The 20,780-nt window shown below is 41.0% G+C and overlaps 3 protein-coding genes across 3 annotated transcripts; 1 reads left to right on the top strand and 2 right to left on the bottom strand.

Annotated features, from left to right (window-relative positions):
• Positions 1-30: 30 nt before the first annotated feature.
• Positions 31-8,241, bottom strand: LOC139302451 (ATP-dependent RNA helicase DHX15). Its single transcript, XM_070926155.1, has 14 exons — positions 8,103-8,241; positions 6,316-6,658; positions 5,972-6,165; positions 5,689-5,848; positions 4,778-4,996; positions 4,505-4,672; positions 4,287-4,373; positions 3,954-4,103; positions 3,694-3,802; positions 3,402-3,593; positions 2,037-2,159; positions 948-1,138; positions 625-794; positions 31-512 (listed from the first exon to the last, which is right to left on the bottom strand). Exons 1-14 carry the CDS (start codon positions 8,165-8,167, stop codon positions 395-397), a joined length of 2,289 nt encoding a protein of 762 aa, XP_070782256.1. The 5' UTR covers positions 8,168-8,241; the 3' UTR covers positions 31-394.
• A 3,236-nt stretch (positions 8,242-11,477) lies between these two features.
• LOC139292143 (extracellular superoxide dismutase [Cu-Zn]-like) lies at positions 11,478-14,450 on the top strand. Its single transcript, XM_070914328.1, has 2 exons — positions 11,478-11,564; positions 12,051-14,450. Exons 1-2 carry the CDS (start codon positions 11,542-11,544, stop codon positions 12,685-12,687), a joined length of 660 nt encoding a protein of 219 aa, XP_070770429.1. The 5' UTR covers positions 11,478-11,541; the 3' UTR covers positions 12,688-14,450.
• LOC139292123 (coiled-coil domain-containing protein 149-B-like) lies at positions 13,529-19,324 on the bottom strand. The gene is made up of 12 exons (XM_070914304.1): positions 19,274-19,324; positions 18,120-18,281; positions 17,951-17,989; positions 17,435-17,542; positions 17,100-17,216; positions 16,644-16,816; positions 16,273-16,345; positions 16,074-16,149; positions 15,739-15,886; positions 15,372-15,610; positions 15,137-15,202; positions 13,529-15,039 (listed from the first exon to the last, which is right to left on the bottom strand). Exons 1-12 carry the CDS (start codon positions 19,322-19,324, stop codon positions 14,489-14,491), a joined length of 1,803 nt encoding a protein of 600 aa, XP_070770405.1. The 3' UTR covers positions 13,529-14,488.
• Positions 19,325-20,780: the final 1,456 nt, after the last annotated feature.

The raw sequence follows: 20,780 nt of genomic DNA, 5'->3' as shown, positions 1-20,780 counted from the left end.
AACTCCACTATGGACAACACTACGTTTGCAACAACAGGCTTTACTAATTAATATGTACACAGAAATTAAGTCAAAGCTCCTTTATTAAAGAAACAAAGCAAGCACAATTTTTTATGACTCAGCAATCCCCTTCAGGAAAGTCAACCACATCTAAATGACATGTTTCTGATATTCCTTTTGAAAATCTTTATAGCCAGGTCTAATATTTACTGCTGATATTTAATCTGACAATACACTTAGTTACAGAATTAACATTGATGGGAAACACAAAAACAAAAAAGCAAACAAAATAGAAAAATCGAAATGCCAAATTTTAAACATTAAGATACAATGATACAGAAAGATCTAAAACTATAATACGCAGTTGTTTTCCAGGACACTTCTTGGCTATTGTTCAGTACTGGGAATACTCCTTGCTCTCTAGTTTGGCAATGATTCGCTCCAGCTGTCTTTTAGCTTCACATTGTGGGAAGTTACTCATTTCATAGTACTGGGGTGCAATCTTCACCAGCCTGTAACAGAAGAAGAAAGTCTGTCAGGAGATCATACACAATCAAAACTCAACTATATCCATTTATCTTTATGAACCTGTAGTACTGAAATGTTTAATCTCTGCACACATACCATTCTGGTTTGATGTCTGTGCAAGTGCGGATGTAGTTTTTGGTGGTGAGGACGAATTCATTGTAGAGCACCCACTCAGGCTTGTGGTCCAGGACTGTAGATGGGTGAAGTTGGACCACTTGGTTGTCTTTGACTGTGAGGTAATGACCTGTGCGCTCCAAATGAGCCACCTGGAAGACAAGGTAAATAAACAAATAAATGTAGACCTCTACAAGGCATAGAGGGATGTTAGTCCACAAACATCTCAGATGCAAACTTCAGTTATATCCTGTAAAAACATCATAAAAAAAGAACAATTCTAACATTTAATGCTGTTTGTTCACCTGCATGAAGAAGCCGGTGCAGAGCGCTCGGCGGATGTTGATGTAGTAATCTCTGCTGGTGAACTCTGTGCTCCTGCGGGGCAGGTTGAAGCGGTCCATGATCCTGGACAGCTGCTGCCGCACGTTGTCAGCAGACATCAGTGAACGGTAGTTGACAAAGTTGTCATAGCACCACTGATTAGACTCGTGGTCTGGAAAAAAGAACGTACAACAAGCATTCAGACATTTGGTTAAGTGTCAGCTCTTTACACTTTCAAAACGGGTATGAGAAGCCTTTGATTTTATTTTTTTAACACAAATTTTAAGCTGTATTAATCAAGATTTTTCATATTAACAACAGATCAAATGACTGACTGTAATGTACAAGGAGTCTCTTATAATGACAAACCCACAGAGAATTATCAACCACATTTGCAATTACTTGCTCTATGGCACTAGCACTAAAATGCTCAATCAATCAACATATTCAGCTGCAGCTGGCAGATGCTTTCAGTGAAAAAGCTCCGATAAACAGACGCTACCTGCCCAGCAATAAATAACAGACAGGTAAATTAGCAACTCACTGGTGAACACAGTGGAGCATCTTCAGTAAGAAGCTAAGGACACATACTCTCACGACTCAATGTAGACCAGATCACAGCATTTTAGTGCTGCAACATGAGTCACAGTCAAAAACCTGCTTATTGTTCCTTCACTGACATGTTTGACACTGGAAGGCTGTTCACACATTCATCCAGTGAAGGCGGAATATTTTCCTGTGCTCACCTTAAATCGGAGTTTAAGACGTGTATGTACGAGGATGATTTTGTGACACTGCAACTAGTTTAGAAGCCAATCATAGTCATAGTCAAGTTTGAAGTCAACACTTGAAGTCTCCCATGTATATATGAGAATGGAGACATCTTGTGTCCAGCAGTTAAACTTTTCAAATGAAAAATATTAGCATGTTCATAGAGGAGGAGTACATGTAATTTTAAGATTTTTTTTTACGAAGGAGATTGAACTTTTTTTTGTGGAAGACAAATTATTATTTCAAGTATATTTATGTCATGAAACTTGTGTCAGGGGATCTTTAAGACAGATGCTCACTTTGTTTAAAGGCGTGGTAGACGTTGAGCAGCGTCAAGTGGTCTCCGTCGATGTGAGCAAACCTCATCTTGGACTCGTCTGCTGCCTTCTTAGCCTCCGTGGGGCGAACAAAACACTGTGGGACTAAACAAGGTTGGTATGGGCCCCAACAAAGCCGCCCATAGGGATGAGTCAAACATTCACAGAAAAAAGGAGCAAAGCCTATGATGCTAGGGCACTCGACACTGCGTTGGGACAGGGCAGGACCACAAGCTCTATCAAAGGGGGGGCTGCAGTCTTTTCTCATGGTCTTTCCCAACTGTAATGGCTATTAGCTCGTAGAGAGGGGGGTCATTTAACCACATCTGTAAAACAAGAGTTTTCACACAACTACAAAGTGTTAGGGACACCAGCAATGCTTTTACTTTTCAAGATTCAGAAATGTTTTGGTATTCAGACATAATGGTCAGGCCTTTAAGAGAGCAGATACTCAAAATACTTCCAGGCTACACATGATAACTATACATAACGATAATTCACAATACATTCTTTAAATGAAAAGAAAATTCTGATAAATGCGATGAATATGAAACAATTTAAGTGGTGCCTGCCCTATCCTCTTGCTTTGGTGATGAAAGCTCACTCACTATTCAGTAAACATACAGTACATATTATGGCCACAACAAATTAAAATCTAAAATTAAAAGTCAATACAAAATTGACTGGCGCTTCAAGGAGAGCTTTAACATTTAAGTGAAGCTGTCCAGAGTGAAAGGCATTCCAACCAAAACTGAATTTGTGGATTAAAAGGCTTTTTGACGATGGCATGAGTTCAAGTTGGGGCAGCATGGCTAAGAAAAAATGGCAGGCAGATTATGTTATTCAATATTATGATAAAATAATAATGATTATTGTACATACAATATATTCCCAATACAATATTTCCTTAGGAAGAATGAAAATCTGTGTTTAAAATCTGACCTTAATGTTGCAAAACTAAAATGTTTGTTCATTGAATTTAAATATCACACAACTCTTCTCCAACAAACTAAATTATTAATTTCCTGAATAACCTCAGATACCGGGTGATGAAGGCAAGATAGCCGAAAATGTTTGGGGAATAAAAATATATAAATATTTGCCACTTTCCCACATCTGCCTTGATGTACTGTACAATCTGTGAGATCAATAGTCCCGCCTTCATTCGCCTGTTCCAAAATGCTGTGATCAAACTAAATTCTAGGTGGGACGCTTTTTTCCAAATACCACCAGTGAGGAGGAGGAGTAGTAGTAGTAGTAGCAGCAGTAGCAGTAGCAGTGTGTTTAACCCCAAGAGACTTGGCCCACAGAAGGCAAGGAAGATGTCAGCCCAGTCCTGGGCATTACCTGACAGCATGGCAGTAATGGAAAGGATCTCGTTTGAGCAGTTAAACTCGCAGCTGGCAATGACCATCTTAGCCAGCTGGGGGTCCAAAGGAAACTCTGCCATCATGGAGCCCAGCTCCGTCAGGTCACCGTCATCGTTGAGAGCTGCCAGGTAATTCAGCAGCTCAAGGGCCCTCATCAGTGTCTCAGGAGCTGCAGAGGGAGGAGAAAGATATAAAGGTCAGAGAGTCATGCCCAAGCAGAGATTGATAAATGTTTTATCAATCAATCAAACGAATGCAGCCTAACTCACCTGGTGGATCCATGAAGTCAAAGTGCACAAGGTCGTCGATACCCAACTTTTTCAGCTGCAGCACAACAGATCCCAAGTTGGATCGAAGAATCTCAGGGTATGTGTTATCCTGGAGTGGGAGATGAACAACAAAAAACACTGACTAATGTGCAAACAATATCTGTATTCATTCTAAGAACAGGCTAAACTACCTGAGGTTTTGTTTTTGTTTACCTCCAAATCTCAAGTAAAGAAGACAAGAAGTACTTGTTGTCACTTGCCTGCATCTCTGTTTTGTAGGCCTTCTCTGTGTAGAGGCGGAAACATTTCCCTGGACGTGTTCTGCCGGCTCGTCCCGCCCTCTGCTGGGCAGAAGCTTTACTGATGGCTGTGACGAGCAAAGACTCAACTCTGATACGGGGATTGTACACCTGGACACACATTTAAAAACATGTTAAAATAGCTGCACTGAGACGTTCAAGGGACCACTAGCTCTTAATAAAACATACTGTATTTGCATTTTTACTAATCAAGTTTCACATGATCATCCACATTTTGATGCAGCATGTCACACATAGGATTAAATGCAGAGACGCGAGTTAAGCTTTGCCCACCTTTTGCTTGGCAAATCCAGGATCAATGACAAACACCACACCATCAATTGTCAGAGAGGTCTCAGCGATGTTTGTCGAAACCACAACCTAGGTACAAATGGACACATTATGTAAAGCCATCCACTAAAGTGATTGGATTGTGAAGATGGATCATTTAATGTGCTGCGTCACTCCTTTTAAGAGTTCTGCTAAAATCTGTTCTATCATTTAAAATGTACCTTTCTTCCTATTGCACCATTGGGTTTTCTTGGAGGAGGCGGCTCAAAGATCCTTTGCTGCTGCTGCGGTGGCAATGTGGAATACAGTGGAATGATTTTGATGTCTCCAACTTCAGGTCCAAGGTCATCTACCTCCCGCTTGATCCGTTTGCAGGCCTCATCAATTTCCTGAAAGAAAAATGAGACTTAACTCTGTGTGTGTTGAGGAAACAGAACAATGTGCCTATAACGAGAATCCCACTGGACCATTAATCCAAGCACCGCAAGTCTTACCTCTTGACCGGTGAGGAAGAGAAGGCAGTCTCCTTCATCTTCCTCACACATATGAATCTGGATGACTGTGCGGATCGCTGCCTCAAGGTAGTCTCGCTCTGGTTCGGGAGTGTAGAAAATCTCTACAGGGTGTGTACGCCCAGGAATAGTCAGGAGAGGACAGTTGTCGAAGTACACCTGGAACTTGCCGGCATCTAGCGTGGCACTCATGACGATCACCTGCACATGAAAGAAAAACTTTGCTGTACATGTTGTTTTTACAACCCGTAGCCCCGGAGCACTTTTTCTCAGATCAGTAAATAAAAAACAGCCTTGGTATATATTATAATGGCATTTGCTTGATTAAGATCAATTTCTGAAGTTCTTAAGTTATAGACGACGTAGTCTTGCCTGTCTGTAATTCTGTTTTACTACGTGTAAACTACCACACAGTGTTCAAAACTAAATAAGCCGTGTGTGGCCAGAATACAAATATGACTAGAACCAAAAGGACCAGCTAAGTCCCCAGTCTGTGCTGTAAAGTGGTCCAGTATGTATTTTCTATTGTATTACTTATACACCTCCCACTCCGAGTGTCTAATTTTAATAAATGAAAAAGTAATTCAATCAACGCACATTTTTATAATGGTTTTATTATGCTCTGTAACTGAGTAGATATTGGACCAATTTATGGTGCCTCCCAAGGACTTGCAACATTACTTTTTAAAGTAAGCATTTAACTTCGTCAGGAACAGAGGTTGGATTCCTGAGAAATTTCAGAAGGAGTGTTGTGAAACAGTTGTTTTGCACAATGATTAATTTTCTTATCGGCCAGCGTCTTTAGTAAAGCACCTGGTTGTAACAAAACATAACATACATCATGATAAAGGCATGCAAATAATTCTTTGCTTCATTAAAAAATGAACTAATACCTTCAGATCCGTTCTTTGACGCACTACCTCCTTGAGTACTCCCATCAGGATATCTGTGGCCAGAGTTCGCTCGTGGGCCTCGTCAAGAATGATCACACCATATCGCTCCAGCAGTGGGTCATTCATAGCTTCTCTCAGTAACATACCATCTGTCATGTACCTAAAGAAATTACAGACGTGCTTTGTTAGACTGAGACGTTCCGGATTAAAACAAATTGATTCCTCTGTGCCTATAAAAAGCATTTAAGCAGTTATTGCGCATAAGCAAACCTCAATCACTTACTTGAGTATAGTCTTGGCAGAGCTACAGTCCTCAAATCGAATGGAATAGCCGACTTCCTGTCCAAGCATGACGTCCATTTCGTCTGCCACCCTTTGAGCCACGCTCATAGCGGCCACCCTCCTGGGCTGAGTACAGGCTACCGCCCGCTTAGGGCCAGGCAAGCCCCTCACCATGTCCACACACCACTGTGGGATCTGGAGATTAAAGCAAAGGTTGTAATTAATTCAGATAAAATAAGGAGAGTATCAATGTTTAATACACAGCAACACTGCGCCATCATACTGGATATAATGTTCAAAAAGGTCCAGCACATAAGAGTCTGGCTGATTTATTGCATTACAGACCTGTGTTGTCTTCCCAGAGCCAGTCTCTCCAACAAGGACAAAGCTCTGATGACGTGTGATGATATCGCTGAATCTTTCCTTGTACTCCCACACTGGAAGCTGTAACCTCTTCTTCAGGATCTCGTAGTAGCGCGGCGTGTGCGGCAGGTTGGTGAATGGGTTGATCTGCTGGTGCATGGCCATCTGCTTGAGGGGTGGCAAGATTGGCTCGGCCACCGTGCTGTTAGACGGGATACTAGAAGGCTTTGGGTCTCTGTCCCGGTCTCTGTCCCTGTCCCGGTCCCTATCTCGGTCCCTGTCCCTGGAACGGTCCTCACGGTCTCTGTCACGGTCCCTTTCTCTCCTGTCAACACCAGGGCATCATAAACATTTGCAATGTAAAGAAATTAATTAGAAGCTACTTTGTGATTTTCTGCCAATACAACTGTAAAAATTGCAAATGATAAGTATTGCTAGAGCTTATGCCCTGTTCACAACATATACGATGAATAGTGGACATGGAAAAGTTTCCCATGTTTAGGATTTGCGAGTGTTCACATCAGACAACTCAAAACTGTTGTATGATTGTAGAGTTGGTCGTGTGAGGGCTAAATATACTGTACATTGACAAGATAGTAAAATATCCATTCAATTTGGGTTTATTTACCTAACTACAGACTGGCTGATGTGAACCATCCATGTTTGTTTGTTTGTTCCATATTAAGCAGCTGGTTGAAAACACAAGGACTCCCACAACTACCCATTTGTCATTTCGACTTGGAAATTGATGTGAACACTATTTACAAGTCAAAAACTGGTATTTATGGTGAGTCCTACTTGACATAAAGACTGTATTACCCTGCTCTTATGAACAGTAGAGCCAGTTGATAATTACTACAACTAATGCACACTAATACAACAGCCTGCAAGAAATTAATATTTAGTTTCTGTTGAACCTTTGGTCATTTTGTGGGTGTTACTAACATTTAGCCTAGTCTCTTGATAGGCTGGACAAAATAATAGACACATCTCAATAAAATGCATTACGATTGAACAGCATCATAGCCTACCCCTCCAAAATAACAACAACACTTAATGAACACCTCTTTAAAACATTAACGTTACATTAACATGTAACAACAATAAATAAACATTATAACCCTTCATGAAAGTAGGATTTACTGCGGGACTGTTGTATTAGACAGCATTAGTTTTTGCTAGATGTAACGTTACCTAACGAAACTGGCAACTGAGTAAAGTGTAAAGCAGTTTTTGTGGGTAGTAAAAGTAAAGTTTCGGTTAGCAAGCATGCTAGCGCAATGGTAAGATCAAGGCTCGTATTTGGCTATTAACATCATAATTTACCAAAGTAGATTGCTGTGTTAATAAATAAACCCCTGTCTTTAAATGTGTAAGTGAACTTAAGTTAGCTAACCTTAGCTAAGGTTGATAGCATTTCGAAAAGTCAACGTTGGCCGCGCACACACGTGCCTAAACGGTGAAGGTAACGTAGCTAACATAGATGCTTCGTTTTTTAGCTAGAGCCGTCCTCAATAGCTACATGTGGTTATTAATACAATACAGCTAAACGCAATGACGTTACATTTATAACCATGTATCAGATGTACATTCAGGTGCCGTTGAGGAGCAGTGGCTGAGACCAGAAAGACAACATTAAGAGCTAAACTTATATTGTCTCGGTTCTTATAACGTTGGCTATTAGCCAAGTTAACTAGCATCAGCTAACAGTCAGCTAGCTAGTACCTAACTGGTTAAAGCAGACATGTTAACTGTAGAGCTTCACCTACCCTTCAGACCTCTTCTTACTGGTGGAGTAGTCATCACCCAAATCCAGACGATGTCTTTTAGACATCTTTAGGGGAAAATTAGCTTATATTTAATCTATTAACGCGAACACAATTCTACCGGGCAATATGGAACTAACTTGGTTTCCAGGTTCCTGTGCTTCTGTTTTCTTCTTTTCAAATTGTTTTTTCAGCGGCCGCTCAGATTACATTACCGCCACCTGCTGGTCTGGAGTGGGGCCTGGCATTTACACGAGCTCCAGGCTTTCTGTTTGCCAAATGGTTTGTGGTGGTTTAATAGAATCAGAATCAGAAACTGTTTATTGCCAAGTAACATACATTTTGAATTTGCCGTGGTCTGATGGTGCTACATTTTTTTTAACATATAATCTTGACGTGTAAAAATATAAAGGTAAATAGATAAATAATGTACGAACATAAAATAAAGTGTCCAGTAGGGGGTGGGTGCGTTAATGTAATGCAGGGGGGACAGGGGCGGTGGACCAGACTCCATCTCTCCATCCTGCCTGAAGCGCTGCGCCGATCAGCTGTTCACAGACATCTTCAACACCTCACTGGAGACATGCCACGTGCCAGCCTGCTTCAAGGCCTCCACCATCATCCCCGTCCCCAAAAGAACAGGGCCCACAGGATTAAATGACTACAGACCCGTCGCCCTGACCTCTGTGGTCATGAAATCATTTGAACGCCAGGTTTTGTCCCACCTCAAATCCATCACTGACCCTCTGCTGGACCCCCTGCAGTTTGTCTACAGAGCCAACAGGTCTGTAGACGACACCGTCAACCTGGCTCTACACTTCATCCTCCAGCACCTGGACTCAGCGGGATCCTACGCCAGGATCCTACGCCAGGATCCTGTTCGTGGACTTCAGCTCTGCCTTCAACACGATCGTCCCGGCTCTTCTTCAGGACAAATTCTCCCAGCTTAACGTGCCTGACTCCACCTGCAGGTGGATCACAGATTTCCTGTCAGGAAGCAGCATGTGAAGCTGCGGAAACACGTCTCAGACTCGCGGACGATCAGCACCGGCTCCCCTCAAGGCTGCGTTCTTTCTCCTCTACTCTTCTCCCTGTACACCAACAGCTGCACCTCCAGTCACCAGTCCGTCAAGCTCCTGAAGTTCGCGGATGACACCACCCTCATCGGACTCATCTCTGGTGAGGATGAGTCTGCCTACAGGTGGGAGATTGACCACCTGGTGACCTGGTGCAACAGCAACAACCTGGAGCTTAACGCTTCAAAGACAGTGAAGGTGGTTGTATACTTTAAGAAGAGCGCAGCCCCATCCGCCCCCATCACCCTGTGTGACTCTCCAGTGGACACTGTGGAGTCCTTCCGTTTCCTGGGCTCCATCATCAGCCAGGACCTCCGGTGGGAGCTGAACATCAGCTCCCTCATCAAGAAAGCCCAACAGAGGATGTACTTCCTGAGGCAGCTGAGGAAGTTTAACCTGCCACAAACAACGCTGGTTCACTTCCACACTGCCATCATAGAGTCCATCCTCACCTCCTCCATCACTGTCTGGTACGCTGCTGCCTCCACCAAGGACAGGTGCAGATGGCAGCGTATCATCCGCTCTGCAGAGAGGGTGATTGGCTGCAACCTCCCATCTCTTAAGGACCTGTACTCCTCCAGGACCCTAAGGAGAGCAGGGAAGATCGCTGCCGACCCCTCCCACCCCAGACACTATCTGTTTGACCCCCTCCCCTCTGGCAGGAGGCTGCGGTCCATCAGGACCAAAACCTCCCGCCACAAAAAAAGTTTCTTCCCCTCTGCAGTCAACCTGACGAACACAGCCAAAGTCTTGCTCTGATCCCCCCCCCCAACACAAACACAAGTTATACGTTATATTAACGTACACCGCCCCTGTCCCCCCTGCGGTACATTAACGCACGCACCCCCTACTGGACACTTTATTTTGGTCACTGCACTGTTATCTTATCTTATTCTTTTACCTTTATTTTTACATGTTTGTTGTCAAAACAATAGCACCATCAGACCATGGCAAATTCCTTGTAATGTATGTTACTTGGCAATAAACAGTTCCTGATTCTGATACTTGGCTTCCTTAACCTTTGTGCCCTCCTCAAATTTACTACCCTCTGGACACCTTCGTGGCAAAAATGTACATGCACGAAAAAAACTGCTATTAAATCATCATACATCAATATTTTTTTCTGCTTTTTTTCCCCCATAAATCTCTTAAACAACTTCAAACCTGCTCAAAACTACCAAACATTCAATCATTTTCAGGATTTTAACCCTTTAAATGCCAGTTTAATTATTTGAATTATTTCATTATTTATTACAAAAAAACACAAGAAATTAATTATTTTCCATAGAATAAATAGTAGGGGGATGGGACTTTGGTGGTGATTAGAGTCTTGGATATGTCAAAGATTAGCAACAAAATTGATTTGATTGCATTAGTATTTTTTATGTAGTGTCAGTGTTTTTCGGACTGATCTCCCGGTTTCGACCCCGTGTATACATGCAGCTCATGCAGGCCAATTCTTCTTAATATGTTTGAAATAAGTTGCATGCTTCTTAATTAACGTGTTTCATTACATCACCACGCAGCAAATCTGTGGTTAGATAGTATTCTAGTAACACAGGGGCACATCTGTCCTACAGTGCCTCTGACATCAACATGTACCCTAACCTATACAAGGGAAAGAAAAAGGTTATTTCCTGTATAACGAGATTATTTTGGTAGATAACATCCACATCCTTCCTAAAATCAGTAGTCAGTGCTGGGAAGTAACCCGAGCAGCCTACATTTACTGAAGTCCAATTCTGATCTTAACACTTTAGTATTTCAATGTTCCCACTACATTTAGTTGCTAATTATTGTTACTTTGCAGATTTTTGAAATATATAATGAGCTTATGAAATGATAAATGAAAACTATAATCTATACAGCATGTAGTGTTGTATAGTAAACCAAGCTACCCAACAGTATTTCAAAATTAAAAATGAGTTCCACTATAGCAAAGGTATAATGTACTATCTATCTTTAAGATTTACGCAAAAGTAATCGACAGTGATTTGGTTATTATCCTCCATTGTTTTTGGATGTTATAGGTTTGGGGGGAGGAGTTCCTGTTTCAAGACCCGCCTGCTGGCCTACATGCTTTTAGTCTTATTCAATAAACAGGCGATTCTAGAACAAGCGAAGCAGGAGAAAAGTAAACATCAGCCTACGTGTGTTTTATAATATGAAAAAAAAAAACAAAAAAAACCTGGCACCCTGTCTGTGGACACCTCTGCTCCACCCTCAGGAAACAACGCCTACTGACTGACACGCTTGCACAAGACTTTTATGAAACATATCACATCGCGACCCCTCGGGAAGATCAACACCGAGCCGCTCATCAAGAGTGAAAAGTGCAAAGTTTTAGTCTTTGCAGCGGTTTGTCTATGCTGACCATGCGTCTTTTCGGGTAAGTGGACTTTGCTCATGTAACGGCATCTGACGTTTCTGCGTTTTGGGCTGTTTAGTTGCCTTTATGAGCAGGATAAAATGCTGCGACGTCGTGTTTTGCTTAGTGATGGGAACAACAACAACACTTATTCATAGTGCAGATAAGTAACTAAGCGCATTAACCAGAGTACATTTTGGTGTACTGAAGTGCACTTTGCAGGTACTTCTGCAATAATTCCTCTTTTGCTGCTTTACACTTCTACTCCACTACATTGTACTGGGATTCCCAGTCTGGGAATATACATAAGGACATTCTTCTGATTTATTTATGTGTTAAGCAATGCAGGACTTTTACCTGTAAGTATTTTTATAGTACAGTGTTGCTACTTTTACTTTAGTAAATTATCTCACTACTGCCTTTATACCTGTACATTTACTTGATGGCTATTTTCATGTGATGAGCTTATAAATGAGGCGCTGTCCTAATGATTGTAATATCTTTCAGGCCAATGAGCATATTGGGAGCAGCACTGGTGGTTCTGCTGGCAGGCTGTCAACAATGTGTCTCAGCTGACGGTGACTCTTTGGCTCCACCGGAGGTCTTGCAGCACAATGGCACTCTGTATGCAGCGTGCAAAATGAGACCCAGCACCTCACTACCTGAGGGTCTGCCCAAAGTGTACGGTCAGGTGCTGTTTAAGCAGGATTATCCTCAGGGAAATCTCAAAGTCCTCCTTCGGTTCAGTGGCTTCCCCAGAGAGGGCACTCCAGAGCCCAGAGCAGTGCACATCCATCAGTATGGAGACCTGAGCCAGGGGTGTGACTCCACCGGTGGCCACTACAATCCACATGGTGTACATCACCCCGACCACCCTGGAGACTTTGGTAACTTTGAACCCCAGCAAGGAAAAATTAATGCAGCGGTAGAATCTGAGGCGACACTGTTTGGAGGGCTGTCTGTGATTGGAAGAGCGGTGGTCGTCCATGAAAAGATGGATGACTTGGGCCGTGGTGGAGACGCTGGGAGCCTGCTGCATGGAAACGCAGGCCGCAGGCTTGGCTGCTGCATTATTGGGATATCCTCCCCCAATCTCTGGAATATGTATAATAAGCAGTACAATAGGCGTCTGAGAAGAAATTAACCTGACAGTAGTGGCTCTTCATCCATTCATTGCATCCTTTGCATTCCCTCTGATACCAAGACTTCTCCAAACACTCTGGTCTGGGCCATCTTCAACTGAGAGTTTTCACAAAATACAAAGAATATAATAATTCAGATTCAATTTGTCCCATACTTTGTTTTATGACCAAATACTTGCAAACATTATATACCCATCAGCCTCAGCTGTACTTTGTTTCAAGCTAATTAGCTAATGTTAGCATGCTAACATGCCTAAACTAAGATGGTGAACAGGGTAAACCTGCATGCATCAGCAGGTTAGCATGCGGTGTGCGAACATGTTTGCATGTTGGTGTTAGCATTTAGCTTAAAGAACCTGCATTACATCCAGTTTTCAGATCTACTTTCAGGGCCACAACATATGATCCATCTCATTTTGGATTCTCTACTTAAAACACTTTTCCAGTCACAAAAAGTAGCTGAAAATGATTTATTTTGCAGAAATAAATCCATTTTGTACACATTCAACACATATACACACATGGCCCTATGTAATTTCTATTTGAGTGAGTTTAGAATATTTTTCACCACAAAAACACAATCAAGACATAAGTGCTGGTAATCTAGATGCTGTGGCTTTTTGTTGCGTTACAGGCTAATACGTTCTTTAAATATATTCTTAACTAAGATCTGTTTGTTCAAGTCAACTGACAAATGTAAATCATCACATATTTGTTTTGAACACGCCTGTCAAGGAGTAAAATTAAAAGCGTGGACTTAAAAAAAAATGCAATTATCTTTATCTGTATATTGTCATGCAGAATTTTATATAGTTTTGATAATATTGTGTTTTCATGATTAAAAATAAATACGTGTGTAAGGAAGTTTAGTTATAAACAAAATGACTGTCGCTTCTAGACAGAATCTGCTAGCAAAAAAGCACGAGTGCATGTCCCACAATATAAATCTTAAGACAATAAGAAATGAAACAGTTTGGAAAAGTTTGTATTATGTTTGAAGAAACAAAATATGTATATAATGTTGATGTAGTGATCAATACAGTAAGATTAGTAAGTTTCTTTAACGTCAAGGGGGAAGTGCGGACAGAGGTAGAAAGATAAGAACGTTTCTGACAAACAAGTAATTTCAAAGAGACACCACGTCTTTCTGTTCATGGTCAACTGACAGCAGCAACTGCACTCTGTCTCTCTTCATTTTAAATTCATTTCTATGTGAAAACTGGCAGCAGAAATTTAATGCAAATTACATTCTCCTTCACTGTCACTGAATTACTAAAGTAAGTGATCGAACACTGAAATGTTATGATCAAAGAGCCAGGCCACATTGCCCAACCTCTCTTACGCTGGCTGAAAGGGGGCAAATCTCTGCTGCCAAGTTCCAAAATGTTGTGGAAAAACAATCCGAGCAGAGGCTGTTATAGCAGCATATTAATGTTCAACAATCACATATGGGTGTTATGTTCAGGCGTCCACACATACAGTAAGACTCAAAATGGATCAAGTGAAAGCACAAGTGAGATAATCAATTACTGACAGTTGCTATAAGTCATTCTTACTACTCTGGGGTATTATTAATAACAAAATCCTTCATGTGGTGTTCCAATAATGGGTTTGGATATTTCTTGGATTTACAGTAAACTAAAAACAACAATCACTTGTAGAAAACTGTAATTCTTTTGTAATGTAGTGGTCATTGCAACACACCATCTGTCATCGTAACAGCTCAATAGTGTCATTATTCATAAAAATAAATAAAGAAACATCATGTTGTAAATGCATCATTCATCCTTATCGTTCCTAACTTTAGACTTCAAGACTAACACAAACGTCTGTCCCATCTGAAAGCTCTGTCTCTTGATTCGACTGGACGTCCTCCTGCTCTTCTGCAGAGCTTACAGCGGCAGCAGCGGATATAACATTATTGACGTTTTCCTCTGTTAGAATAAACTCTGTTTCAACAGTTTTCACGCTTTTGGCGTATTCATCGGACTCATCCTCTCCTCCTGCGGGGTCAGAGCTCTTCAAAGTTTGCTGTAAGTGGTGTGTGCTCACATCTGTCTCTGTCGGGGATGAACCACTCAGACACTCCTCCTCTTCTTCTGACTGGTGACTCGTTAAAGCCGTTAAATCAACTGTGATGTGGGATTGACCACTTTCATCACACTCTTCACTGTCCGGTGTTTCTGGCTCTTCCTCAGCTGACTGGTATGAGGGGTTCTGCTGGCACATCTCCTCGCTGGATGGCGACGGTTCCTCCTCATGAGGTTCCTCTGGCGCTGGTGTTTCACTCTCTTGGTTTGGGACTTCTGCGGAGCTCTGCTGATTGACAGCTATCTCTTCTGACCCTTCATCACCTGTAAGAATAAGAAGATTTAAGAAACATAATCAAACCAAGACACAGAGCGACAGACGCCGTGCGCTGACAGAAGTACAGTCACACTGAATATTTACCTTCCTGTCCAGGAGACTCTGTTGACTCAGCCTGCTGAGCGTTCAGGATGATGGTGTCTTTTCCTTCTGTTATGACAAAACATTATTCAAAGTAAGCCTTTATAAAAGTGGTAGAGATGTAGTCATCTGTGTTTCACTACTTAAAACTGATGGATTGGGCAGGTATGGGAAGTGATGGTAGACGATGAAGGTCAAAGGTTAAAAAGCAGATGACATAGTTATGAGAGGAACATACTTCCATATATTCCCAGAGACACATTATAAGTCAGGCCTCCAGGTAGCAAGAAGCAGAAGGACGGAAGAAAGGATAAGGAATGTAAATTATTGCAAACAGTATGTAAAATACAGGCTTCAATGAAACACAGTAGTCTCAGAATATTAAGGTACTTATGTCCACCTGGCAGGCTCCATAATCCAGACATTTCTAACGTTTTTAGTTTCTTCTCCAGCTCTGCTACTCGATTTCCAAGAATCCTAACGACAAAAGACATAAAAACAACCAAATTCACATGTTCTGTCCACCATCCAAGCTATTGATATGTACAAATTAAGAGCATAGAAAGAGTGTACACAGAGAGAGTGTGAAGTATGAAATGGAGTACTTGTTGATTTGGCGTTGGTGCTGAACCACCATGTTCTTCTCATGGATAGTTTCCAGCAGAGCCGTGGCCAGAGACTTGAGGTCTGAGATGGACTGAGGAGTCACCGGCAAACTGCAACCGTTTTCCTCAGACAGTAACAACTCCTTCACTGCACACACACACATCATCATCATCATCATCATCATTAGTCACAGTTTAAGTACAGACACCACATGCTGTCTTCGGACTAAGGGTTACATTCTTGTTCTTCACCACTTGTGTAAATGTTTACATGCCATTTTGTGACACTGTACATACTGAAGTGTGAGAGTTTATAAACATATGATCCTTCTGACCTTGTTTAGCAGAGAGCACCCCAGTCAGTGCACTACGGTTGGCTTTCCCACAGTTTTTCCGACAGTCCAGGGCACTCTGAAATCAATGAAAAAGGTTATGGAGCATGAGAGCTTTTTAATAAATCCATATTCTCTAACATTTGCAAAAGTGGCTCTGTTTTCATGGAGTTGAGAAACTATAAAAAAAATATTTAGGTACCTTGTACTTCACCAGATTTGTTTTGAGTAAGATGATTTCTTCTTGAAGTTGACTGAACCTTTGATGCAAATACCTGAAAGATTATTAAACTTTCACAGTTATGACTTGACAAAATCCAAATATCATTATGCTGTAATTGCTTTTATTTAACAGCTAAATATACATAAATAAATACATGTATTAGCTGATGTAAATAAACACGTTATTTCATTGAACTAATCAAGAAGTAGTTGGACAGCAGTGTTCCAACAGCATGCCAGACTCATGATAAGCTCAGAGATTCTTCCATTAACTGTGGACATCGCTGCAGATACTCTAATATCTCTAACAGTGAGGCACTAATAAAATCTCTTTTAAATAGAGGAACAAACCTGTTCTCCATGCAGAGTGCATCTATGTCTAAAATGCGTATCTCATTGTTGCCCACGATGTGGTTCATTTCCACGTTGAGCCGATGAGCCTTCTGCTGAAACTCGTCACGCTCTGCCCGAACGTCCTGCAGCTCGTCTGTGAGCGACTTCACACTGTGCTCGAGAACCTCGTTCTACAGCAGCGAGAAACACAAAAACACACTGTGTAAGGACACAAACTGTGACTTCATCTACTAATGCTGCAGTTTTTTGCTGCTTATAGGTAGAATAGAACATTATTTTTGAATTTAATATGAAAACTCAATGAGAACATGCTTAATATCCCAATATGTCGCGCATTGTTAAGTCATGTAAAAAATAAAAGATATGTTATGTTGCACGTTGTTATGTTATACGTTGTTATGCTGCCTTTAAAAAGACAGAAACAGCAGCAGGTGGTGAACCTCCTGTTCTCACCTGTTCTCCAGCTCTTTCTAACTGTTTGACCAGATCCTCTCGTTCATGTGCAGGAAAGTGTCGAGCGCCAACCTCCTCGTCTCCCAGCCTCTGTTTGGTGATGGTCATTCGTAGAAGCTGTTGGGACACAGAGACACAGTTAGACTTTCCATTATTTTCTGCACAATTTTGTGTGATTCACCTTGTTCTTGTTTTCTTTGCATTCAAATGAACTTGAACGCTACTCACTTAAATCAGATATACTGATTCATAACTGGCAAATAGTGGACATGTTTGAGATGTGTTCAAGAATAAAAAGACGCACGGAGAAATAAACATACATTATGACATGGTACCTTGTTATCACCTTGAGCTTCCACCAGTCGTTGTTTCAGCTCCTTCACCTCCTCAGAAAGTTGACTGCTTTTTTCTCTGGAGTCTCTCAGTAGTTGGGCTAAATTCACCTGAATAAGACACCAACGTGAGGTCACATGAGCTGGATCATACACGCTTAATTTAGCTGTTATATATATATTCAGGATAGACTTTTAAAGCTGCACAGAACAGCTTCAATAGCCCCCCCCCCCCATCTTTTAACCTAAAATGAGGAAGAGCACCCCATTAGCCCTGGTAAAATGTCCTTTTTGCCCAAATAAAATCACAGGGTTGTTGTGGATACTGGCAGCAACTGTTCTCCACCCACAGGCAGTGATGTCCACTTACTTCTAGCCATTTGGAGATCATATATAAAGCTGCCGAACGCAATTTTAAGCAGCCTTTTCTATATGTTTTTTTAAGTAATATTTACCACATTTTGCATATTTGTTAGAAAGTGATGCACAAAGAACATTTGCGGGTGAAAATCAACTTACTTGATTCCTTTTCTCAGGAGGCAGAGAGGGATCTCCATCCTATTAGTTACAAAACCAAAGAGAAAAAAAATTGAATTGTGGACAACGACAATTTATATTCTCCATTATAACGCTCATGGTGCATCCTTAAGACTGTACTGACTGTTCAGCACACACTGAGATGGCTTACAATGAGTTCTCTGTACTTCTTCTTGAGTCCTTGGTGTCGCTCACGGAGCTGGTTGGCCATCAGTTTGTACTGATCCCTCTCCTGCTGGCAGGTGTCCAGCTCCTTAGACAGAATCAGAAGAGCTTCTTTCTTGCTCTCCAACTTCCGCTTACAAATTAGGAACTGCACGTAAGAACAAACGTTTAAAAAGAAAGAGAAGACAGTTAAAAGTATTGTTATGTTATTATATTGAATGACACTGACTGGGTTAAGCCAGAAATGTAATATTGTTGTTTATTAAAGAAGATAATGAAGCGGTGTGCGGCCAGTATGGAAAACAATTTATATCACTATAACCAAATGAGACTTTCTGATGATCCTGTTTATGGCTGCAACTAATGATTATTTTCATTATCGATTAATCTGTCGATTATGTTTTTGACACAAACACAATTTCCCAGAGCCGAAGGAGTTGCCACGTTGTTCAATTTGCAATCGTACATAACAGAGAAAAGCAGCAGATCCTCACATTTGAGAAGCTGAAACAAGTGAATGACACATTAATTTTCTGTTGATTGACCAATCATTTGAAACAGTTAAAAGTGGTGTTTTAGAATCATTCAGGTAGAAAAATGGATTATAATTTAGACAACTAAATTTAGTATCATGCTTCACAATATTCAAAAACAAAATCCCACTATACCAACAGTTAGTCACAAACAAAGCTGACTGATATAATGCACTGTAATATTTGCTTTTACTACATTATATGTTACTGGATGTGTGGAAAATACAGACATGGGGGTGATCATAAACACGTCATCTAAATGACTGATTATCAGTAATAACCGGTGAAAAGGCGATACACCTGCAGTGTGCTGCGTATTGTTTTACATGTCATCACCTCTGTAAGTCACCGGGCTCTGCAGGTACAAGGGAGAAAAACACCTACTTCCTCATCTACATTCCCAAAGCAGATTTAACATTTAATCCTGCTCACTCGGTTGAATCTAAACAACCTCTGACTGAACTGTCTGTGGCTCCAAACAAGAGGCAGCAAACAGAATTTAGACGCACATTTGCTGCAACATGCGACAGTTTGGTGCACAATCATCAGCGGACATTAGTGACTTTATGTTTACGCTCGTCTCCTCTCTGCGTCTCCTCAGTCTCACCTCGTTGACCAGCCCCTGCCAGTCACTCTCGCTCCTCCTGGTCGGATCCATCTCGCGGCAGAAATAATAATAAATAAAAAAAAGGCTAATAGTGACGAAAGGTGAGTTTTTCAAATAAGCATCACCATGTTGGATCTGGTCATCACATTCAGAGACCTTCTACCTCATCAAAACGGATTAGCTGATCGAGGACTACAGACTGCATCACTTCCGTCCGTCCCGACGTCAGAGGAGCGTCACGACGCATTTGGAAACCCTCGGGAAGCTGGGAACTATGAGCACTGACCGACAACGGTGGTATCTCTGTTTGGAGACCTAAATTGTTCAACGTAACACTTTGATAATACAGCCTGTGATTTACAGTGTAATTTCGTTGTATGAATCAGGTACCAATAAATTACTTATTGTTTCTGAAAAACAAGATTATATGGGGAACAAGGGAGTAACAGAAATGTACATTATACTTTAAGTATTTTTGTAAACACAGTTTACTTATGGGGTGCAGCACTGGAAAACAAAAGTTTGGGGGAAATGGTGTTAACAACACTGAAACTAAGTAATTATGTACAGATGTACTACGAAAACTGTTGGGAGTTACAGTAAGGTAACTGTTTTGTTTCCCGGTACAAAACACAGTATTTACAAAAAATAAATAAGAGTATAACTTATTGCTCCTTTCCTCTAAAATGGTCAATTGTTACTACCTTGCTCTGTCTTGTTTTCTTCCTCTGCACCTACATTTAAGTAGCAGTAGGAACCAGTAAGTATCTTATTGGTACCTAATCATACAACACTGTAAATAGCTGGTTGTGTCATAAAGTGTTACCAACATTAGATAGAACAATATGAACTTAGTAATCATATGAATAAATACATACAAAATATATAATTTTACCTACTTACCTGTTGTTTCCAAGGTCACTAAACTAAAGGCAAAGGTTTGGGAAGTCTTGTAGTTCATCTATTATTGTATTTTAAGGTTTGGGGTCTTAACTGGCTCTCATGCTTAAACCAAACATTTAATAAAGTCATTAAACAGCAATTATGAACACCTGAAAATAAGTCAGTCTGTCTAAGTTATTCGACTGCTCCGCTCAGGACTACTCTTCAAGTTTTTGGAGGTTGTTCAGTTTGTCTAAAACAGCTTGTTTCAGACTGAGGGTGAACTGTGGGGCTGCATAAAGGGCCAGTAAAAGATAAATGAGGACTTTTTTTGAATTGTGAACCATGCAAAGCTACTGTTGTGGTGTCTCAGAATAAAAATATAAGGTTGAAATGAGCATAACATGGGACCTTTAAATATTTTCCAAGACTGTTGTGAAAGCACACATGTACAGATCGTTCAGTAAATAACTGCTACTATTGATAGTACAAAATGGACAGAATATGTATGTAGGCTACTTGGCAGCAGTGCTTGGCACAGATTTTATAAGAGTTTACCACAAGAGGCGTTTACATTGGCATCTATAATATCAACCCTCAACACTAAATTACAATAATAACAGAT

This window comes from Enoplosus armatus, chromosome 2 (genome assembly GCF_043641665.1).
Source record: "Enoplosus armatus isolate fEnoArm2 chromosome 2, fEnoArm2.hap1, whole genome shotgun sequence".
NCBI lineage: Eukaryota > Metazoa > Chordata > Actinopteri > Centrarchiformes > Enoplosidae > Enoplosus > Enoplosus armatus.
The sequence above is the reverse complement of the archived record's forward strand: the minus strand, read 5'-3'. Positions and strand labels throughout refer to the sequence as shown.

Excerpts from the sequence above, each read along its gene's own strand:
- LOC139292143 (XM_070914328.1), top strand. The coding sequence starts at position 11,542 with ATGCTGACCATGCGTCTTTTCGG. Across the intron at positions 11,565-12,050 it reads CTGACCATGCGTCTTTTCGG|GCCAATGAGCATATTGGGAG; the intron begins GTAAGTGGACTT and ends AATATCTTTCAG.
- LOC139302451 (XM_070926155.1), bottom strand. The coding sequence starts at position 8,167 with ATGTCTAAAAGACATCGTCTGGATTTGGGTGATGACTACTCCACCAGT. Across the intron at positions 4,997-5,688 it reads GTCAAAGAACGGATCTGAAG|GTGATCGTCATGAGTGCCAC; the intron begins GTATTAGTTCAT and ends TTTCATGTGCAG. Across the intron at positions 2,160-3,401 it reads CATTACTGCCATGCTGTCAG|TCCCACAGTGTTTTGTTCGC; the intron begins GTAATGCCCAGG and ends AACCTTGTTTAG.
- LOC139292123 (XM_070914304.1), bottom strand. The coding sequence starts at position 19,324 with ATGGATCCGACCAGGAGGAGCGAGAGTGACTGGCAGGGGCTGGTCAAC. Across the intron at positions 17,217-17,434 it reads AAGCTCAAGGTGATAACAAG|CTTCTACGAATGACCATCAC; the intron begins GTACCATGTCAT and ends GTGTCCCAACAG. Across the intron at positions 15,887-16,073 it reads GGTGCTCTCTGCTAAACAAG|TGAAGGAGTTGTTACTGTCT; the intron begins GTCAGAAGGATC and ends GTGTGTGTGCAG.